The following is a 24,232-nucleotide window of genomic DNA, read 5'->3' as shown; positions in this document are numbered from 1 at the left end:
TGATATCTGGTATAATGTTGTGGGTGGATTTTGGAGTCAAATTATTTAGAAACCCTTGGAGTCAGTTCACCTCTGCCTCCAGCCCTAGGCTTTGAACACTTGGAGTAACTTTAAAATGTAGACATTTGCATACACCATATGGTGACTTCATTACTTGCCTTTTTTTAAAGATATCAAACAAGTATGGGTATGCAGCTTGTAACACAAGTACCACAACCTAGCCCTTTTGTTCCATATTGTAAATTCTGCTAGCTGGTGATGGCACCTTTTATTTGTCAGTTATTAAGGGAAACCAACCTGGTTTTAAAACGTATGTAAAATATAACAGGATAGTATGCGAACACAGGTGTCTGAGAGATTCAGCTGTGGTATATTGTGAACATAAAACAAAGGAACCTTTTCTTCTCCAAAGTCGTCCTTTGTGTAGAGCAATTACCTCATCATCGTCACTTAAAACCCCTTGGACATCTAAGTGCTGAACAGAAAGCGACAAGACAACACATATAGCTTTGAACAAATCTCCAGAGGCTTCCAGGCAGCATTTCCAGTAGGGCATTCAAGAGTTGACTTGTAGGACCCTTTTATATCTGTATATGTTTCTGAGACATGCGACTAGTGCTATGTATTTTCAATGGAACGTCTGATATCTATAAAGAAACTAAGAAATAAGAGCCCAGGAGCCTGGGAATCCTTTTATGATTCAATGTTATAACTCCCTGAGGTGGGTTGACATTCTTTCGCCAATTGTAATGTGTCTGCATTACACATTGAAACTTGAAAGACACTGATTGCTTTGGCATTATAACGACAGACCGATTACATATCCTGGAGTTTCAAATGTCAGCATCCCTCTTACTCTCTTACACTTTACACACCCCAAGGGTTTGGGCACCTTGAGTGTGGAGGACGGAGTTTGTTCAGCCGCCAGTTTACAATACAAAGGAATTCTGCATCTGTTGCCAGTTGGCTTCATACCAGTGTACAACCACATCTATAACGCCTGCCTAATGTTCCAGAGTCTGCGGCTACCTTCTTCTGTCTCCCTTAGAGCCCTACTAATATGAGAAAAGTGGGATGGGCGACTGTTGTTGCTCCCTGATCTTCCACTGGGTCTCAAGAGACACCATATACTTGTTATCCCTTCCTGTACTTGTGTATAATGACCATGAGAATCTGTGTGAGAGGTGTCTGAGGGGCAGAGAGGGTAAACTATGAGCAACATAAAATAATATGAGGGAAGGTATCGGGGAAGGGACATGTTTCACCTCTTGGTTCTCAGTCCTCACCCTTTGCTGTCTATGATGTCACTCTTACCCACTCAGTGGAAACCTTCTGTGTTTTTTATACTTTCTCAGATACAATTGTACATGTTCTTCATTAGCAGACCTAATTAATGTGAATGGTCAGAATCTGCTTAGAATGGGAAGGAATAGCCTTGATTATCATGATATGCAAACTTTACTTCAAAATGACTGTGCCCTTGAAATGTGGACATGCTACACCCAAGGCCATCTAAAGTCAATTTTCTTTGAAACTGTCATTGATTTGCTAAGGAGATCAAACTATTCGATATACCTGGACATTTGTTTCCTTAACCACTCACACCCTAGACACTCCTTTGGGTACGACTGCACAAAAAGAGCCAATCTGGAGTTGCTGAATGACCACACCATCCTTTACATTGCTGGCAGCTTAGTTGTTATCTTGAATATCAAAACCAAGGAGCACACCTACCTGAGATGCTGCAGTGGTGGAGGGATCGGAAATATTGCGGTAAGATTTCAATTGATAAAAACACTGTTCAGGAGGAATGACTCCGTTTTGCAAAGTATAACATTTACTCAAAATGTAAATTTTAATGAGGGGTATTACAAATAATGAACATACCTGCATGGGTTTAAAACCCAGTGTATAGTTTAATCTTCTTCTTGTTTTTGGGATGGTGAGAGCTATTGACACCAAGAACATACAGAATGATTCTTGAGCTAACACTAAACACTGTGTAGCATCATAAGTAGTAATGCCAGCATGGAGGGAGTATTTTATGGAAGATTTTGCACTCTGATCCAGTAAGCATGCACTTAGAGTGGGAAGGTTCCCTAGATAATATAATATTTTCAGAGGGCATAGGGAGACATCAACAAACCTATCCGTAAACCTGTGGACAGTCCCCAGGAGAGAAACTGATGTAAATAGGAGAATATACTGAGAAAAGTACAATTCTAGTGGATTTACAGATATACTCCTTAAGTTTTTTTAACTAAAGAATGCTTCAATCTCTGCGCATCTTAGGCCTCAGTCTTTGTTGCATTGAGGCTTAAGTGAATGAGCTAATGTAGTGTACACAACAGATCAAATGACTTTCAGGCAATTGAGGTTGAACCATGGTCCCAAGCATTTTAAAGAAGGACTGCCAAGGCATAACCCAGTTTCTAAAGGGGGAGTGGGCTTTTAACCACTGATATAGCCACCTGTAGAAGGCGTGTGATGCTATTATAACAGTCCAACTGCTATGGGTATAATGTTCTAAAATAAACTGGAAGAACCAGAAAGATAAACATTGGAATGTTGGTGCAGAGGTTCTAAAGCAGCTATTATTGTCCATGAGCCACTGCAATCACTTCAACGGAGCTCCAAACATTTGTATGTTTTAATATAACCTTATAGGCCCCATAGTGGTCTATACCGGCCACTAAAGGCCCCCTCCAGCATCTTTGGGTGAGGGTCTGGAACAAGGGTTTGCGGCTTTTTTGCCCGGTGTTTCCTCTACATCTGGGTTTAAGGCTATCAGAACATTCTGCCCCAATAATGCATAATATCCTAAAAAACACCACAGCCTCCAGTAGGCCCTGGGGTTTCAAACCCCCTGCTGTGCCGCACCTTCTAAGCTTCTGTTCAGTGTGTCTGGCAGTTGGTGCTATGCGCACAGACGTGCACACTGCCACAGTAGTAACTGCCAAACACTGAAAGCAGGAGCAGTGAAAGTGGGTAGCAGTCAGCCCCTGAATACTATTCAGCTCTGCCAAACTGCTTTTCTTCATTTTGGGGAGCTGAGGGAGATACAGAGGCTGACGAGCACTCCCCCTTCCGTGGCTCCATTGCTGTGACTCTGTGAAGCACAGAACGTAAGAGGGAAGACAGTGTGCTGAGTTCCCTCCTCACTGCCCCTGCCTTTATCATTCCTCTGCATGATCTAATATCCTGAGGAGATGCAAGAGAGATGGTAAGAGACAGTCAGTGGCTGTAAATGTGGGCATTGCAATGTTTATAGTCCACTGCTGGTCCATTACTGTCGATGGAGCTGTCACCATTATCATTCTATTTATTTTATCTGTTTTCGGTTTCTGTGTCTCAGAAAGAAGTGATGGGGTTTCCCTTGTGTAAATGAGAGAGTGACCCCATGAAAATGAGGGAATGCCTTCGTCCATGTGTCTGTGCCATATTACTAAGCCAGTTCCACAGGCGTCGTTAACGGAGCACCACCTCGGAAGTGTGGCGAAGTCAGTGTGCCTGCCGCACCAAGTGTACCCATAGGGAGGTGGCAAATAGGGTTCACGTGTAAGAGATCTAACCCTTACCATTACTCCAAATAGATCTTGGGAACAATATGATTTCCATAGGCCCATCGCTGTACACCTGGCCCTCCCTTATACAGCTGTATACACAAGGGGAACATGGTTGCACAGCGTGGGTAGGGTATTAGGAAAGGTCTACATAGGTAATGAATCTTTGATCTGCATCTTATGACAAGGTATTATTGCACAAACAGGATTACTATGCAGCAGCTTGAATACAATACCAGCTTCATATTGTAAGGCTCAATATATCTGCTCTGTACCTCACAAGATGAGTTTCTTGGTTCCTCAGAGAGTGCACTGTTTGCTTCTCATTGCAGATAGAACTGAACACCCAGTCTTCTGGTATACTCTTACATAGACTGTGAGTGGTTTAGTATCTTCAGTTCAGGTTTTATACAATATCACCTAGGTGAGGAATTCCCACAAGTGTTGGAACCCCAGTCCCCAAACTTAGACTTGGCACTCAGTATGCTTCCAAGGAAATCTGTCTAGCCTTGCCTAATCTAAGCTTACCAATGTTTATTGTCCCTAGAAAAAGCACCACGCTTCAGGTTCAGTGAATCACTGAATCACTGTTAGATCTGGGGGTCTCTAGTTGGCAGAGGTAGGTTCCAATGTCCAAATAGGGACCCTTGCTTCTAGTCAAGGTAAGGGTGATACACTCTTTGGATAATCCCTGCTCACAACCCTTGGTAGCTTGGCACGAGCAGACAGGCTTATCAAAGGCTATGTGTAAAGTATTTGTACCAACACTCACAGTAACACAGTGAAAACACCACAAATGGAGTCCACACCAGTTTAGAAAAATAAAGTATTTTATCTAGACTACACAAGAAAAAAATGACAAAAACCCAACATACACAGTTTAAAAATATGACTTTAAATAGAGTTCTAGAACTTGTAACAAAATAATCCACCAAGACGTCCCGTTTTGCCCAAAGTACCTGTTTCTGCAATAAGAGTTCCAAAAACAGCTGCAGCGTCAAAAAACAAGAAAGAGATGCAGCACTCCTGAGACCTTGGGGAGGCGAGGCGGCATCGAGTCCGGTCTGTATGGGGAAGGCGGCGTCGAGTCTTTGTGCTGGGGCCGATGCGCAGGTGATGCACAAGTATGATGTGTAGATCTTTGGGATGCGACAGCGACGAGCGGCGTCTGCTTCGAGGTCGATGCGACGTCGGTGAGCTTCTTGCGTCACCCTCGGGGGTTATTGGCACCGCGATACCCGGAGGCCGGCCATAAAGACTTGGAGTCGATGCGAAGCACTGGCATCGATCACGGCCGATCACTGCTGGCATCGGCGGACATCATAGGGTGTCGGAGCTGCGGAGCCAGGCAGACGCTAAGTCGTTGACTTCACGAGCGGCTCCCGGCCTAGGTGCAGGTCGCGAAGTCACAGCGGCGGCGTCAACAGCATCGGAAATAAAGATCTTTGGCTTCTTTTCTCTTGTTCAGCTCCCAAAACAACCTCCAGAGGCCCCACAACTGGATAAAGCGCTCTAGACAGGTCGGAACTTACACAGCAGAGTTCTGGCGGAAGCTGGGGGTGAAGTCCTTTTGTCCCTGGGACTTCAAAACAGGAGGCCAGCTCTTCTCAGGCCCTTGGAGATCTCTTCAAGCAGGGGACACAGCAACAGCAAAGAATAGCAACTGCAGGTCAGCCCACAAACACACAGCAGGTCAGTCCTTCCTCTTCAGTCTTCCAGCTTTTCTCCTTGGCAGATGTTCCTTCTTGATTCCAGGATGATATAAAGTTCAGGGGTTTGAGGTCCTGTAGTTACACCCCAAAAAGTTAGGAGGGCTCTGAGCCGGGTCAAAACCAGTTCTTGGTGTCTCCAGCCAGTGGACACCTTCTTTCTTTGAGAGAGAGAGGGGCAGGGTCGTCTGCTGCCCAGCAGAAGGTGGAGCCAGCATTGTGGAAGGCAGGCACATCCCTATACAGGCCCAGGTGGTATCCCCTCCCACCACTCAAGATGCAGATGGAGCTATTCAGCCTAGTGCTGACTCACCCAGCCTCCTGGAGCCACTCCAGCCCCTGTCACTCACAAACCAGACAGCCAATTCACAAACAGGCAGGGGCACACAGAAAGGTTAGGCGAGAAAACAGCCACTGTCTAAAAGTGCCGTTTTCAAACACAGGATTTAAAAAAGATCCTACCTAAAAGATGGGAATTTAAATTCTGAGTTCAGGGATACCAGACTTCAATTTTCTTTCTTGCTCCTATGGGAAGATATGCAGGTAAACATTATACACAGCATTCCCCTTTCTAGCCTATGAGCAAGATAGCCTTTCAGTAGTGAAGCACGAAATTGGAAGTATTTCACTATTCGAGCATGTCACCCACACTAGTACATGTTCTACCTTTCACATACTTTGCACTCTGCCCAGGGGCTACCTTGGGCCTTCCAGAGGGGTGTCCAAAGTCTACAGAAAGGGAAGGGTTATGCCTAGCCAGTGGGGACACTGGCCAGGTCAGCATGGCAGTTAGCAACTGCCCAGGGGCACTGCAGTGCCACGCCTGAGACCCCACTTTAGGACTACTCATGTGGGTGGAACAATCAGTGCTGCAAGCCCACTAGTAGCATTTGAATCACCAGCCCTGGCACACTAAGTGCCCTTTACTAGGGACCTTACAGGTAAAACATATATGCCAATCATGGATAACCATTCATGATGACAATTTATACAGAGAGCATATGCACTTTAGCACTGATCAGCACTGGTAAAGTGCCCAGAGTCCTATTGCCAACAACCACAGCTCAGGAAAAATAAAGGAAGAAGAAGCAGTAAGTGTGAGGATAACTCTGCAAAAAAGGCCAATTCCAACACACACCAACCCTCCACACTAGTGGCACATGGATCACTGAATCACCAACCCTCAACTAATGACATGTGGATCACTGAATCACTAACCCTCAGCTAATGACACGTGGATCACTGAATCACCGACCATCAGCTAATGACCCGTGGATCACTGAATCACCGACCCTCAGCTAATGACACATGGATCACTAAATCACCATCAATCAACTAATGACACATTGATCACTGAATCATCAACCCTCAACTAATGGCTCGTGGATCACTGAATCCCCAACCCTCAACTAATGACACGTGGATCACTGAATCACCAACCATCAACTAATCACACATGGATCACTGAATCACCACCCCTCAACTAATGACACATGGATCACTTTATCACAACCCTCAGCTAATGACACGTGGATCACTAAATCATCAACCCTCAACTAATGACACGTGGATCACTGAATCACCAACCCTCAACTAATGACACGTGGATCACGGAATCACCAACCCTCAACTAATGACACGTGGATCACTGAATCACCAACCCTCAACTAATGACACGTGGATCACTGAATCACCAACCCTCAACTAATGACAAGTGGATCACTGAATCACCAACCCTCAACTAATGACACGTGGATCACTGAATCACAACCCTCAGCTAATGACACGTGGATCACTAAATCATCAACCCTCAACTAATGATACGTGGATCACTGAATCACCGACCATCAACTAATGACACTGAATCACCAACCCTCAACTAATGACACGTGGATCACGGAATCACCAACCCTCAACTAATGACACGTGGATCACTGAATCACCAACCCTCAACTAATGACACATGGATCACTTTATCACAACCCTCAGCTAATGACACGTGGATCACTAAATCATCAACCCTCAACTAATGACACGTGGATCACTGAATCACCAACCCTCAACTAATGACACGTGGATCACGGAATCACCAACCCTCAACTAATGACACGTGGATCACTGAATCACCAACCCTCAACTAATGACACGTGGATCACTGAATCACCAACCCTCAACTAATGACACGTGGATCACGGAATCACCAACCCTCAACTAATGACACGTGGATCACTGAATCACCAACCCTCAACTAATGACACGTGGATCACTGAATCACCACTCCTTAGCTAATGACACGTGGATCACTGAATCACGAACGCTCAACTAATGACACATGGATCACTGAATTATCGACCCTCAGCTAATGGCACATGAATCACTGAATCACCAACCCTCAACTAATGACACGTGGATCACTGAATCACCGACCCTCAACTAATGACACATGGATCACTGAATCACTGACTCTCAACTAATGACAAGTGGATCACTGAATCACCGACCCTCAACTAATGACACGTGGATCACTGAATCACCAACCCTCAGCTAATGACAAGTGGATCACTGAATCACCGACCCTCAACTATTGACACGTGGATCACTGAATCACCGACTCTCAACTAATGACACGTGGATCACTAAATCACCGATGCTCAACTAATGACACGTGGATCACTGAATCACCAACCCTCAACTAATGACACGTGGATCACTGAATCACCGATAATCAACTTATGACCCGTTGATCACTGAATCACCAACCCTCAACTAATGACACATGGATCACTGAATCACCAATCCTTAGCTAATGACACGTGGATCACTGAATCACTGACCCTCAACTAATGACACGTGGATCACTAAATCACCGACGCTCAACTAATGACACGTGGATCACTGAATCACCAACCCTCAACTAATGACACGTGGATAACTGAATCACCGATCATCAACTTATGACCCGTTGATCACTGATCAGACTGTGAAGGTGCACTCAGCTTTGTAGGGCCAGTCCTTCACAATAAGAGGGGTTCAATGTACAATGTGATCTGCGAAACAGCTGTTTCTCAGTTCAATCCTGCTCTATTCAGATAGTTCTGTGGTATTCACAGGCACCTGAAAGCATAACTGCCGACAGTAAGAACAAACATGGTCTGAACATAAAAGAATCAAAGATTGTGCCATTTTTGTGGCAATTGAAAACTTCACTATTTGAGCATGTCACCCACACTAGTACATGTTCTACCTTTCACATACTTTGCACTCTGCCCAGGGGCTACCTTGGGCCTTCCAGAGGGGTGTCCAAAGTCTACAGAAAGCGAAGGGTTATGCCTAGCCAGTGGGGACACTGGCCAGGTCAGCATGGCAGTTAGCAACTGCCCATGGGCACTGCAGTGCCACGCCTGAGACCCCATTTTAGGACTACTCATGTGGGTGGAACAATCAGTGCTGCAAGCCCACTAGTAGCATTTGAATCACCAGCCCTGGCACACTAAGTGCCATTTACTAGGGACCTTACAGGTAAAACATATATGCCAATCATGGATACCCATTCATGATGACAATTTATACAGAGAGCATATGCACTTTAGCACTGATCAGCACTGGTAAAGTGCCCAGAGTTCTATTGCCAACAACCACAGCTCAGGAAAAATAAAGGAGGAAGAAGCAATAAGTGTGAGGATAACTCTGCAAAAAAGGCCAATTCCAACACACACCAACCCTCCACACTAGTGGCACATGGATCACTGAATCACCAACCCTCAACTAATGACATGTGGATCACTGAATCACTAACCCTCAGCTAATGACACGTGGATCACTGAATCACCGACCATCAGCTAATGACCCGTGGATCACTGAATCACCGACCCTCAGCTAATGACACATGGATCACTAAATCACCATCAATCAACTAATGACACATTGATCACTGAATCATCAACCCTCAACTAATGGCTCGTGGATCACTGAATCACCAACCCTCAACTAATGACACGTGGATCACTGAATCACCAACCATCAACTAATCACACATGGATCACTGAATCACCAACCCTCAACTAATGACACATGGATCACTTTATCACAACCCTCAGCTAATGACACGTGGATCACTGAATCACCAACCCTCAACTAATGACACGTGGATCACGGAATCACCAACGCTCAACTAATGACACATGGATCACTGAATCACCGACCCTCAACTAATGACACGTGGATCACTGAATCACCAACCCTCAACTAATGACACGTGGATCACTGAATCACCAACCCTCAACTAATGACAGGTGGATCACTGAATCACCAACCCTCAACTAATGACAAGTGGATCACTGAATCACCGACCCTCAACTAATGACACGTGGATCACTGAATCACCGACGCTCAACTAATGACACGTGGATCACTGAATCACCAACCCTCAACTAATGACACTGAATCACCGACCCTCAACTATTGACACGTGGATCACTGAATCACCGACCCTCAACTAATGACACGTGGATCACTAAATCACCGACGCTCAACTAATGACACGTGGATCACTGAATCACCAACCCTCAACTAATGACACGTGGATCACTGAATCACCGATAATCAACTTATGACCCGTTGATCACTGAATCACCAACCCTCAACTAATGACACGTGGATCACTGAATCACCAATCCTTAGCTAATGACACGTGGATCACTGAATCACGAACGCTCAACTAATGACACATGGATCACTGAATTATCGACCCTCAGCTAATGGCACATGAATCACTGAATCACCAACCCTCAGTTAATGACACGTGGATCACTAAATCACTGACCCTCAACTAATGACATGTGGATCACTAAATCACCGACGCTCAACTAATGACACGTGGATCACTGAATCACCAACCCTCCACTAATGACACGTGGATCACTGAATCACCGACCCTCAACTAATGACACGTGTATGTATGTATTTGTATGTATGTATTTGAGCTTGTATAGCGCACAGCTACCCGCAGTGGGTTTCCCGGCGCTTGCTTAGGGAACCCGTCCTGGTATTCCCCTGTGAGATAACCCCAGCAGGGTATCCACAAGGTGAAAGCCAGGCATCCCGCTGCGAGGGGCCGTTGTGGAGATTAAGCAAGCTATTGCCCAGAGTCGCAGAGTGTGAACCCGTGAGTCGAAAAGGCACCGGAGCGAGAATTATCGAGTCAGTGGAATATTTTGAGCCCAAGACCCGCCGAGGCGGGGAATTGAACCCTGGTCCAGGGCCGATCTCAGCTTCCGGGCCTGCGCCTCTAACCCCTGAGCCACACTTCTCCACGATCACTGGATCACTAAATCACCGACGCTCAACTAATGACACGTGGATCACTGAATCACCAACCCTCAACTAATGACACGTAGATCACTGAATCACCGATCATCAACTCATGACCCGTTGATCACTGATCAGACTGTGAAGGTGCACTCAGCTTTGTAGGGCCAGTCCTTCACAATAAGAGGGGTTCAATGTACGATGTGATCTGCGAAACAGCTGTTTCTCAGTTCAATCCTGCTCTATTCAGATAGTTCTGTGGTATTCACAGGCACCTGAAAGCATAACTGCCGACAGTAAGAACAAACATGGTCTGAACATAAAAGAATCAAAGATTGTGCCATTTTTGTGGCAATTGAAAACTTTCTGACAGGGGACAAACTGAAGGAAAGAAAGTGATTGCTTCAATTGGTGTCTGCTTTTTCTGGGAACCTGGCCTAAAATAAGTGATTTTCAATACTGAAACAGCATTTAGTGTGGGAAAGAATCACAGTTTATTAGTGCATAATTGGGAGCAGTTCACCATCAATTTCTTCAGGTAAAAGTCTATCAACCATAAAGAACCATTGCTTAGCTGTTCATCAGTGCTTCTTACCTATCATCCAGCTGCAGTTCTCTGTTCTCCCTGGTGATCATGCTTCAGACCATCATGCTATTTTCCATGAAGCTTCCAAGGCTTTACTTCTTCCTCTTTCCTCCCTGCTGATATCTGCACTGTTCTGGGTGGGACTGCACTTATCGTGTGATAGATGTAGAGCATGGACATGGTGTTCACCTTGCTTGATTGGGGGTGCACCTCAGGGATTTCTGGCAGGATGTGGCTTAATACCAGTGGGCTGCTGAAGAATATTTAAATAAAAAGAAGAGGGATGGCTGCGAACATGTATTTAAATCATAACAGCTGATCTCCCTATGATAGGGATAATAAGGCGATACGACAAAGAAAGATATTTTGTGCTCTTTATTAAGGTGCAAAGAAAGAAGGAGACTTTATGAAGAGATAGAATAGATTTCCTCAACAACGATTTCCTATCGTGGCTGTAGTTCTCATTGCATATGCAGCTTCAGTTTAGGTGAAAGATTTGTTTCAAGATTTTCCGTCTGCAACTGCTGATGTGCTTCTCGAAGGATGGACTGGAATTTGACTTGGCATACAAACGTCCCCAGAAGGCATGTGCTCCACTTAGAGAGACAATCAAAAGCAAAACAACTAAATGCTGTCACTTGGTGGACTGGGCTTGGAGAGACACAGTACTCTCTTCACAACCTCCCAAATTCAAGATCATAATACAGAAGGAACTGGGAAAGGGAGTCTGATGTTGAAATCAGTAGGTGATGGGATGCAAAGAACTATTACGCCAAAAAAAAGCGAGCATGATAGATGGTGAAGGACAAGGATAAAGAGAGACATTCTTTAAATATAGAAACGCTCAACTTATTACCCTTTGGAAACATTTGTGAATTACCTTTGCAACCCTATGCATACTTTTCAGAACTGGTCAATACCAAGTGACACTCCCAATAGGCCTTCATTGTTGGCTTTCCTGGTCATAGATAAAAAAAAGAAGCTTATTCCAGCTTGCCTGACATTCCAATTAAGACAGGAGGTAGTCAATACCTTTCCTTAACCACTATTCAGGTTTGTAGATCAGTTTGAGATGGGAATTATCACAAGTCGTTGTCAGTCAAACACTTGTGAAATCTCAGACAACAGGTGTAACTATATAATTGTGGCTGTACCACAACATTGTGCCCTTGTGAATCTCTAATGTGCCAATCACTACTAGCAAATAGCAGCATGAACCTTTATTGGATTCTTTTTCCAGGTATGATTTTCAAAAGACAGGATTTGGGGCAGAAGAAGAACAACCTTTATATTTACCTAAATGAAGTCTAAGTGTGGGTTAAATTATAGCTCTTCCACCTTTTACATACTTGAAAGCAATGGGCTAATTGAACATTTTAGTAATGTTGAAAACAATTGTAATCAATAACATTAAGGAGCCTGCACTCAGGATCCCTCATCCGTGACCCCTCACTTAGGAAAAAAACCAGGGATTCATGCAAAGATGTGTTGGATTATTCGGTGGACCTCATCAAAAGGATGACTCCACTTGTGCACTGGGCAAAATGCATCCCCTGAGCCAGGAATGATTGAAGGCATAATATGCTGGTTACCAGGAGGTTTGGAAAGTCCTGAACTTGAAGGGTGATCAAAGCAAGGCTAAAAGATTTTCGGAAAGTTCAGAATGGGTGCTTCAGAATCCAATTGACCCCAAATGCAGGTGGTTCCAATTTCAAACTGATACTAGCAGAGTGTAAAATCTCAAAAGAGCTGAAGCCTATGGTATGGCTATCCTATTTTTCACAAGCATTCCTAATGTATTGTTGCTTAAAAGAGAAGACAGACTAGACCAATGATATGGTATGCAATACATATAATGGACTGTTCTACCAAACTTCAATTGATTCTCAACTTTGAGTCAAGTATTTCTTATGGATATCTTAAGTATTCCTCCCCTGTTGCACACTTTCAGCTGCAATAGTGAGGTGACAATTGGTGTGAATAGTTTTAGTGATTACCCCTGCCCCCTTAGTTTAAGTAAAGGTTTGACATACACTTTGGGTGTATATATATATGTGCTACCCCTCCCCCACACTGCATTCTTAAAGCCCAGTGCTTTAAGAATGCTTTTTATGTATATGATTCTAATTAGGTTTGTCATAGTCTTTATTGGATATCCGTCCTCAATAGTCCTAAGAATTTTCTGTAGGATGCTAATTTTTCTGTGGAATTCTGTGAGATTCGATCGAACCCGACCAATAGACATTATGTGGCATCACTCCCATCTTTTGGCTTTCACTGTGGAAATAATGTATGCCTTGTACCAAGGTGAAGGTGTCAAATACCAGGGATTTAAAGTCATACCGCTACGTCTAACAAATTTCATTAGATGCATACCCAAACAAAACTGTTTCTATTTCAGTGGTAGACATTTGTTATGAAGATGAACTTAAATTGACACTCAACGTCAAAATCTTTTAACAAATGTCCTAGTTTTTTACTACAATATATTCAGAAAATGCTAATGTGCCTCTGGTACAATGATAACATTCCCTTGATTTTGACATAGAATGGACATGCAGTAGAACAATTCTATCACTCATTGAATGAATTCAGTCATTCCACTTCTATCACCAACATTCAGTGCTAGACACTCATTCACTGCCTGGACACCACCATCACTGTGACAAGTAATTCTCACTTACAATGATCAGTCAGCAAGAACGCCACAGACCAGCACAAACGCAAGGGCAATGCAATTCCTCCCAAGACAGACGTTCGGTTCTTTGATATTCCCTCAATCAATCAGGTATTAATGCATACGCTTAGATTAGCTGACAGATGATAAACCACTTTGTACTCCCTGTATGATTGCATGTCTGTACAGCTATGACTTTTACTTCCCCGTTTTTGCGATGACATACTTCTCATAAAATTGAAATTACTTTTACTTTGTCTTCCTTACTTTGTCCTGCCTTCACAGCATTCCTCACCCCTAAGCTTAAACTTCACCAGAATGCTAATACATTCCTGCATTGTATTTTTAATGTAATATAAAGTCATTATGATATTACCTTTACATAACCTTAAATTGAATTAAATTGTATAATTATTTAAAGTAATATGTTGTTTTAATATTAACTCTGACCCAACCCTAAACTTAATTTTAAAAGTATACATTCGTTGCTATGCTGAGGGCTAGCTTCAGCAAATGTTTTTCAAAAAATACATAGTCAATTTTTCCCAGCACTGGATTTACTTATTCACCTTATTGACTCCCAAGAATCCTAAAAGTGTGTAAAACTACAGTGGATGACTCCTGATTCATGGATAAACACATATATTTAAGCTGGGTTGTTCTGCGAATGCCAAAAACAGTATGGTGCTTTTAGCAAGCTCGATTAGAGCCTCACACTTTTTCACCCTCAGTGGGTGTGAAAATGTCTTTCTTCAACAGTTCATCCATGCAAAATGTCACATTGTATTGACTCTAAAAAATAATGTATCACTGAGTGATGTATGCCTTTCTTTGATGACCATGTCCAAACAGATCTATTTGCTCCAAGTGAAAAAATGTCATGTGAATCTGGCTATTTGAAGCTTTGAACTGATTGTTCAATGCCATTTGAAGTAGATGTTTGTTGAACTCAAATATTATAAAGTGTGCCATCTTAGCATGAAACGTTTAGTTAGTACAATTCAAGGTATGAAAATATGTATGTTTCTTTTACAATCATTTGGTTAATTGTAATATACATCATGATGACATCTTGAGTGTAAGCTATCTTCTTGCAAAAGTGAAATGTTGAAATGTATTTCTCAAGTGTAGTAAATATTCTACTTTGATAATGTATGCATATAAACATATCTGCAGCAAATCACATCCTTTGCAGTTGATTTAGAACATAAAAAGTCTAGATGTTGCTGTGTATGTGATGAGTTACTGAGTACATTCAAATAATTAAAACTGGCCTACATTTGATAATCATAATCATGTGCAATAATTATTTATTGGAACCATCCTGAGTGGAGGATGTCTTTATATTTATTAATGTTCTTCCATAGATACTTTGTTATTTTCCTTTTTTATTTTATGATTGTCCTTTAAATCAGTATTTTTCAATACAAAATGTAAAGTTTATGGGTGATGGAGGTTGCAGAGTACATGCTGACGACCAATAAATGTTTGTGGCACAGAAGAACCTGTTTTGTCCTGTGCTAGATTTTGGCATCTTGGTATCAGGTTAAAGAATGATTTCTTTTTGTGCAGGTGCACTACAGTAAATATTACTTTGCAGTAGCTGAAAAAGGAGAGAACCCCAAGATTATCATTTATGAATATCCATCTCTTAAATCTTACAGAATCCTCAGAGGTATGTTCCATGGCATTATCTCATAATTTGTGATTTCAGAAGTGATTTGAGTAATGGACCAATGGGTGTGCTGCTTAAAACATGTTCCATACTTAGCCACACTATACATCATACATATCACTTGAGCTCTGGCAAACAAGCTCCTATCCCCAAGGGCATCTTGTGGCATTTCAACACTGTTGTCTCCTATTTAGACTAGGTAACCATCTTCATCAGCCTTGTTTTCCATCTCCCATGCTATGAAGACATGCAGTTAAGTCGCCCCTCAACATCAAAATAGTTTAATGAATGTCCTAGCTTTTTCCTACAATACATTCAGAAAGTGCTATTATGCCTGTGGTCCCTTGATTTTGACATGGAATGGGCATGCAGTAGAACAATTCAGTCAGTCATTGAATGAATTCCATCATTAGTCTGACCATGACACATTCCCACACAATCATTCACTGCCTGGACACCAACTTCACTATGATGAGTAGTTCCCACTTACTATGATCAATCAGCATTAAAGCCACAGACCAGCACACACGCATGGGCAATAACAATTCCTCCAAAGAAACATGTAAGGTTCTTTGATTTTCTTTCAGTTATAGAGAATTTGATGGATGGGAAATTCTCTCAAAGCGTGGTGAATATTCTTTCGGCCAAGCCCCATAGACTCTAAAGCACTTGTAATATGGTTGGTGCGATATCTGCCATGTTACAAGGGCCATAGGCTCTGAAGCACTTGTAATATGGTTGATGCGATATCTGCCATGTTACAAGTCCCATAGACTCTAAAGCACTTGTAATATGGTTGATGCAATACCTGACATGTTACAAGTGCCATAGGCTCTGAAGCACTTGTAATATGGTTGGTGCGATATCTGCCATGTTACAAGGGCCATAGGCTCTGAAGCACTTGTAATATGGTTGATGCGATATCTGCCATGTTACAAGTGCCATAGGCTCTGAAGCACTTGTAATATGGTTGGTGCGATATCTGCCATGTTACAAGGGCCATAGGCTCTGAAGCACTTGTAATATGGTTGGTGCGATATCTGCCATGTTACAAGTGCCATAGGCTCTGAAGCACTTGTAATATGGTTGATGCGATATCTGCCATGTTACAAGGGCCATAGGCTCTGAAGCACTTGTAATATGGTTGATGCGATATCTGCCATGTACTTGTAATATGGTTGGTGCGATATCTGCCATGTTACAAGTGCCATAGGCTCTGAAGCACTTGTAATATGGTTGGTGCGATATCTGCCATGTTACAAGTGCCATAGGCTCTGAAGCACTTGTAATATGGTTGGTGCGATATCTGCCATGTTACAAGTGCTACAGGCTCTGAAGCACTTGTAATATGGTTGATGCGATATCTGCCATGTACTTGTAATATGGTTGGTGCGATATCTGCCATGTTACAAGTGCCATAGGCTCTGAAGCACTTGTTATATGGTTGATGCGATGTCTGCCATGTTACAAGGGCCATAGGCTCTGAAGCACTTGTTATATGGTTGATGCGATATCTGCCATGTTACAAGTGCCATAGGCTCTGAAGCACTTGTAATATGGTTGATGCGATATCTGCCATGTTACAAGGGCCATAGGCTCTGAAGCACTTGTAATATGGTTGATGCAATACCTGCCATGTTACAAGTGCCATAGGCTCTGAAGCACTTGTTATATGGTTGATGCAATATCTGCCATGCTACAAGTTACATAGGCTCTGAAGCACTTGTAATATGGTTGATGCGATATCTGCCATGTTACAAGGGCCATAGGCTCCGAAGCACTTGTAATATGGTTGATGCGATATCTGCCATGTTACAAGGGCCATAGGCTCTGAAGCACTTGTAATATGGTTGATGCGATATCTGCCATGTTACAAGTGCCATAGGCTCTGAAGCACTTGTTATATGGTTGATGCGATATCTGCCATGTTACGAGTGCTATAGGCTCTGAAGCACTTGTAATATGGTTGGTGCGATATCTGCCATGTTACAAGTGCCATAGGCTCTGAAGCACTTGTTATATGGTTGATGCGATATCTGCCATGTTACAAGTGCCATAGGCTCTGAAGCACTTGTTATATGGTTGATGCGATATCTGCCATGTTACAAGTGCCATAGGCTCTGAAGCACTTGTTATATGGTTGATGCGATATCTGCCATGTTACAAGTGCCATAGGCTCTGAAGCACTTGTAATATGGTTGATGCGATATCTGCCATGTTACAAGTGCCATAGGCTCTAAAGCACTTGTAATATGGTTGATGCAATACCTGACATGTTACAAGTGCCATAGGCTCTGAAGCACTTGTAATATGGTTGATGCGATATCTGCCATGTTACGAGTGCCATAGGCTCTGAAGCACTTGTAATATGGTTGGTGCGATATCTGCCATGTTACAAGTGCCATAGGCTCTGAAGCACTTGTAATATGGTTGGTGCGATATTTGCCATGTTACAAGTGCCATAGGCTCTGAAGCACTTGTTATATGGTTGATGCGATATCTGCCATGCTACAAGTTACATAGGCTCTGAAGCACTTGTAATATGGTTGATGCGATATCTGCCATGTTACAAGGGCCATAGGCTCTGAAGCACTTGTAATATGGTTGATGCGATATCTGCCATGTTACAAGTGCCATAGGCTCTGAAGCACTTGTTATATGGTTGATGCGATATCTGCCATGTTACAAGTGGCATAGGCTCTGAAGCACTTGTAATATGGTTGATGGAAGCACTTGTAATATGGTTGATGCGATATCTGCCATGTTACAAGTGCCATAGGCTCTGAAGCACTTTAATATGGTTGATGCGATATCTGCCATGTTACAAGTGCCATAGGCTCTGAAGCACTTGTAATATGGTTGATGCGATATCTGCCATGTTACAAGTGCCATAGGCTCTGAAGCACTTGTAATATGGTTGATGCGATATCTGCCATGTTACAAGTGCCATAGGCTCTGAAGCACTTGTTATATGGTTGATGCGATATCTGCCATGTTACAAGTGGCATAGGCTCTGAAGCACTTGTAATATGGTTGATGCGATATCTGCCATGTTACAAGTGCCATAGGCTCTGAAGCACTTGTAATATGGTTGATGCGATATCTGCCATGTACTTGTAATATGGTTGGTGCGATATCTGCCATGTTACAAGTGCCATAGGCTCTGAAGCACTTGTAATATGGTTGATGCGATATCTGCCATGTTACAAGTGCCATAGGCTCTGAAGCACTTGTAATATGGTTGATGCGATACCTGACATGTTACAAGTTACATAGGCTCTGAAGCACTTGTAATATGGTTGATGCAATGCCTGACATGTTACAAGTGCCATAGGCTCTGAAGCACTTGTAATATGGTTGATGCAATGCCTGACATGTTACAAGTGCCATAGGCTCTGAAGCACTTGTAATATGGTTGATGCAATATCTGCCATGTTACAAGTGCCATAGGCTCTGAAGCACTTGTAATATGGTTGATGCGATATCTGCCATGTTACAAGTGCTACAGGCTCTGAAGCACTTGTAATATGGTTGATGCGATATCTGCCATGTTACAAGTGCTACAGGCTCTGAAGCACTTGTAATATGGTTGATGCGATATCTGCCATGTTACAAGTGCTACAGGCTCTGAAGCACTTGTAATATGGTTGATGCAATATCTGCCATGTTACAAGTGCCATAGGCTCCGAAGCACTTGTAATATGGTTGATGCAATACCTGACATGTTACAAGTGCCATAGGCTCTGAAGCACTTGTAATATGGTTGATGCGATATCTGCCATGTTACAAGTGGCATAGGCTCTGAAGCGCTTGTAATATGGTTGATGCAATACCTGACATGTTACAAGTGCCATAGGCTCTGAAGCACTTGTAATATGGTTGATGCGATATCTGCCATGTTACAAGTGCCATAGGCTCTGAAGCACTTGTAATATGGTTGATGCGATATCTGCCATGTTACAAGTGCCATAGGCTCTGAAGCACTTGTAATATGGTTGATGCGATATCTGCCATGCTACAAGTTACATAGGCGCTGAAGCACTTGTAATATGGTTGATGCGATATCTGCCATGTTATAAGTGCCATAGGCTCTGAAGCACTTGTAATATGGTTGATGCGATATCTGCCATGTTACAAGTGCCATAGGCTCTGAAGCACTTGTAATATGGTTGATGCCATATCTGCCATGTTACAAGTGCCATAGGCTCTGAAGCACTTGTAATATGGTTGATGCCATATCTGCCATGTTACAAGTGCCATAGGCTCTGAAGCACTTGTAATATGGTTGATGCAATACCTGACATGTTACAAGTGCCATAGGCTCTGAAGCACTTGTAATATGGTTGGTGCGATATCTGCCATGTTACAAGGGCCATAGGCTCTGAAGCACTTGTAATATGGTTGGTGCGATATCTGCCATGTTACAAGTGCCATAGGCTCTGAAGCACTTGTAATATGGTTGATGCCATATCTGCCATGTTACAAGTGCCATAGGCTCTGAAGCACTTGTAATATGGTTGATGCGATATCTGCCATGTTACAAGGGCCATAGGCTCTGAAGCACTTGTAATATGGTTGATGCGATATCTGCCATGTTACAAGGGCCATAGGCTCTGAAGCACTTGTAATATGGTTGATGCGATATCTGCCATGTTACAAGTGCCATAGGCTCTGAAGCACTTGTAATATGGTTGATGCGATATCTGCCATGTTACAAGTGCCATAGGCTCTGAAGCACTTGTAATATGGTTGGTGCGATATCTGCCATGTTACAAGTGCCATAGGCTCTGAAGCACTTGTAATACGGTTGATGCGATATCTGCCATGTTACAAGTGCTATAGGCTCTGAAGCACTTGTAATACGGTTGATGCGATATCTGCCATGTTACAAGTGCCATAGGCTCTGAAGCACTTGTAATATGGTTGATGCCATATCTGCCATGTTACAAGTGCCATAGGCTCTGAAGCACTTGTAATATGGTTGATGCGATATCTGCCATGTTACAAGGGCCAATAGGCTCTGAAGCACTTGTAATATGGTTGATGCGATATCTGCCATGTTACAAGTGCCATAGGCTCTGAAGCACTTGTTATATGTTTGATGCGATATCTGCCATGTTACAAGTGCCATAGGCTCTGAAGCACTTTAATATGGTTGATGCGATATCTGCCATGTTACAAGTGCCATAGGCTCTGAAGCACTTTAATATGGTTGATGCGATATCTGCCATGTTACAAGTGCTATAGGCTCTGAAGCACTTGTTATATGGTTGATGCGATATCTGCCATGTTACAAGTGGCATAGGCTCTGAAGCACTTGTAATATGGTTGATGCGATATCTGCCATGTTACAAGTGCCATAGGCTCTGAAGCACTTTAATATGGTTGATGCGATATCTGCCATGTTACAAGTGCCATAGGCTCTGAAGCACTTGTAATATGGTTGATGCGATATCTGCCATGTTACAAGGGCCATAGGCTCTGAAGCACTTGTAATATGGTTGATGCGATATCTGCCATGTTACAAGTGCCATAGGCTCTGAAGCACTTGTAATATGGTTGATGCGATATCTGCCATGTTACAAGGGCCAATAGGCTCTGAAGCACTTGTAATATGGTTGATGCGATATCTGCCATGTTACAAGTGCTATAGGCTCTGAAGCACTTGTTATATGGTTGATGCGATATCTGCCATGTTACAAGTGGCATAGGCTCTGAAGCACTTGTAATATGGTTGATGCGATATCTGCCATGTTACAAGTGCCATAGGCTCTGAAGCACTTTAATATGGTTGATGCGATATCTGCCATGTTACAAGTGCCATAGGCTCTGAAGCACTTGTAATATGGTTGATGCGATATCTGCCATGTTACAAGGGCCATAGGCTCTGAAGCACTTGTAATACGGTTGATGCGATATCTGCCATGTTACAAGTGCCATAGGCTCTGAAGCACTTGTAATACGGTTGATGCGATATCTGCCATGTTACAAGGGCCATAGGCTCTGAAGCACTTGTAATACGGTTGATGCGATATCTGCCATGTTACAAGTGCCATAGGCTCTGAAGCACTTGTTATATGGTTGATGCGATATCTGCCATGTTACAAGTGGCATAGGCTCTGAAGCACTTGTTATATGGTTGATGCGATATCTGCCATGTTACAAGGGCCATAGGCTCTGAAGCACTTGTAATATGGTTGATGCGATATCTGCCATGTTACAAGTGCCATAGGCTCTGAAGCACTTGTAATATGGTTGATGCGATATCTGCCATGTTACAAGGGCCATAGGCTTTGAAGCACTTGTAATATGGTTGATGCGATATCTGCCATGTTACAAGTGCCATAGGCTCTGAAGCACTTGTAATATGGTTGATGCGATATCTGCCATGTTACACGTGGCATAGGCTCTGAAGCACTTGTAATATGGTTGATGCGATATCTGCCATGTTACAAGTGCTACAGGCTCTGAAGCACTTGTAATATGGTTGATGCGATATCTGCCATGTTACAAGTGCCATAGGCTCTGAAGCACTTGTAATATGGTTGATGCGATATCTGCCATGTTACAAGTGCCATAGGCTCTGAAGCACTTGTAATATGGTTGATGCCATATCTGCCATGTTACAAGTGCCATAGGCTCTGAAGCACCTGTAATACGGTTGATGCGATATCTGCCATGTTACAAGGGCCATAGGCTCTGAAGCACTTGTAATATGGTTGATGCGATATCTGCCATGTTACAAGTGCCATAGGCTCTGAAGCACTTGTTATATGGTTGATGCGATATCTGCCATGTTACAAGTCCCATAGGCTCTGAAGCACTTGTAATATGGTTGATGCAATACCTGACATGTTACAAGTGCCATAGGCTCTGAAGCACTTGTAATATGGTTGGTGCGATATCTGCCATGTTACAAGGGCCATAGGCTCTGAAGCACTTGTAATACGGTTGATGCGATATCTGCCATGTTACAAGTGCCATAGGCTCTGAAGCACTTGTTATATGGTTGATGCGATATCTGCCATGTTACAAGTGCCATAGGCTCTGAAGCACTTGTTATATGGTTGATGCGATATCTGCCATGTTACAAGTGCCATAGGCTCTGAAGCGCTTGTAATATGGTTGATGCAATACCTGACATGTTACAAGTGCCATAGGCTCTGAAGCACTTGTAATATGGTTGATGCGATATCTGCCATGTTACAAGTCCCATAGACTCTAAAGCACTTGTAATATGGTTGATGCAATACCTGACATGTTACAAGTGCCATAGGCTCTGAAGCACTTGTAATATGGTTGGTGCGATATCTGCCATGTTACAAGGGCCATAGGCTCTGAAGCACTTGTAATACGGTTGATGCGATATCTGCCATGTTACAAGTGCCATAGGCTCTGAAGCACTTGTTATATGGTTGATGCGATATCTGCCATGTTACAAGGGCCATAGGCTCTGAAGCACTTGTTATATGGTTGATGCGATATCTGCCATGTTACAAGTGCCATAGGCTCTGAAGCACTTGTAATATGGTTGATGCAATACCTGACATGTTACAAGTGCCATAGGCTCTGAAGCACTTGTAATATGGTTGATGCGATATCTGCCATGTTACAAGGGCCATAGGCTCTGAAGCACTTGTAATACGGTTGATGCAATATCTGCCATGTTACAAGTGCCATAGGCTCTGAAGCACTTGTAATATGGTTGATGCGATATCTGCCATGTTACAAGTGCCATAGGCTCTGAAGCACTTGTAATATGGTTGATGCGATATCTGCCATGCTACAAGTTACATAGGCGCTGAAGCACTTGTAATATGGTTGATGCGATATCTGCCATGTTACAAGTGCCATAGGCTCTGAAGCACTTGTAATATGGTTGATGCGATATCTGCCATGTTACAAGTGCCATAGGCTCTGAAGCACTTGTAATATGGTTGATGCGATATCTGCCATGTTACAAGGGCCATAGGCTCCGAAGCACTTGTAATATGGTTGATGCGATATCTGCCATGTTACAAGTGCTATAGGCTCTGAAGCACTTGTAATACGGTTGATGCGATATCTGCCATGTTACAAGGGCCATAGGCTCTGAAGCACTTGTAATATGGTTGATGCGATATCTGCCATGTTACAAGGGCCATAGGCTCTGAAGCACTTGTAATATGGTTGATGCGATATCTGCCATGTTACAAGTGCTATAGGCTCTGAAGCACTTGTAATACGGTTGATGCGATATCTGCCATGTTACAAGTGCCATAGGCTCTGAAGCACTTGTTATATGGTTGATGCGATATCTGCCATGTTACAAGTGCCATAGGCTCTGAAGCACTTGTAATATGGTTGATGCAATACCTGACATGTTACAAGTGCCATAGGCTCTGAAGCACTTGTTATATGTTTGATGCGATATCTGCCATGTTACAAGTGCCATAGGCTCTGAAGCACTTGTAATATGGTTGATGCGATATCTGCCATGTTACAAGGGCCATAGGCTCTGAAGCACTTGTAATATGGTTGATGCGATATCTGCCATGTTACAAGGGCCATAGGCTCTGAAGCACTTGTAATATGGTTGATGCGATATCTGCCATGTTACAAGTGCCATAGGCTCTGAAGCACTTGTAATATGGTTGGTGCGATATCTGCCATGTTACAAGTGCCATAGGCTCTGAAGCACTTGTAATACGGTTGATGCGATATCTGCCATGTTAC

At 43.1% G+C, this 24,232-nt stretch overlaps 1 protein-coding gene across 3 annotated transcripts in view; it reads left to right on the top strand.

Annotated features, from left to right (window-relative positions):
• Positions 1-24,232, top strand: part of CFAP44 (cilia and flagella associated protein 44) — a 748,689-nt gene that overhangs the window by 294,161 nt on the left and 430,296 nt on the right. For all 3 annotated transcript variants that reach the window (XM_086935641.1, XM_086935640.1, XM_086935642.1), the window contains 2 exons: positions 1,611-1,773; positions 15,415-15,517. In XM_086935641.1, the coding sequence (XP_086791767.1) occupies positions 1,611-1,773; positions 15,415-15,517 (266 nt within the window). The remainder of the gene's footprint in view (positions 1-1,610; positions 1,774-15,414; positions 15,518-24,232) is intronic.

Source organism: Lissotriton vulgaris, chromosome 8 (genome assembly GCF_964263255.1).
Source record: "Lissotriton vulgaris chromosome 8, aLisVul1.2, whole genome shotgun sequence".
Lineage (NCBI taxonomy): Eukaryota > Metazoa > Chordata > Amphibia > Caudata > Salamandridae > Lissotriton > Lissotriton vulgaris.
The sequence above is the reverse complement of the archived record's forward strand: the minus strand, read 5'-3'. Positions and strand labels throughout refer to the sequence as shown.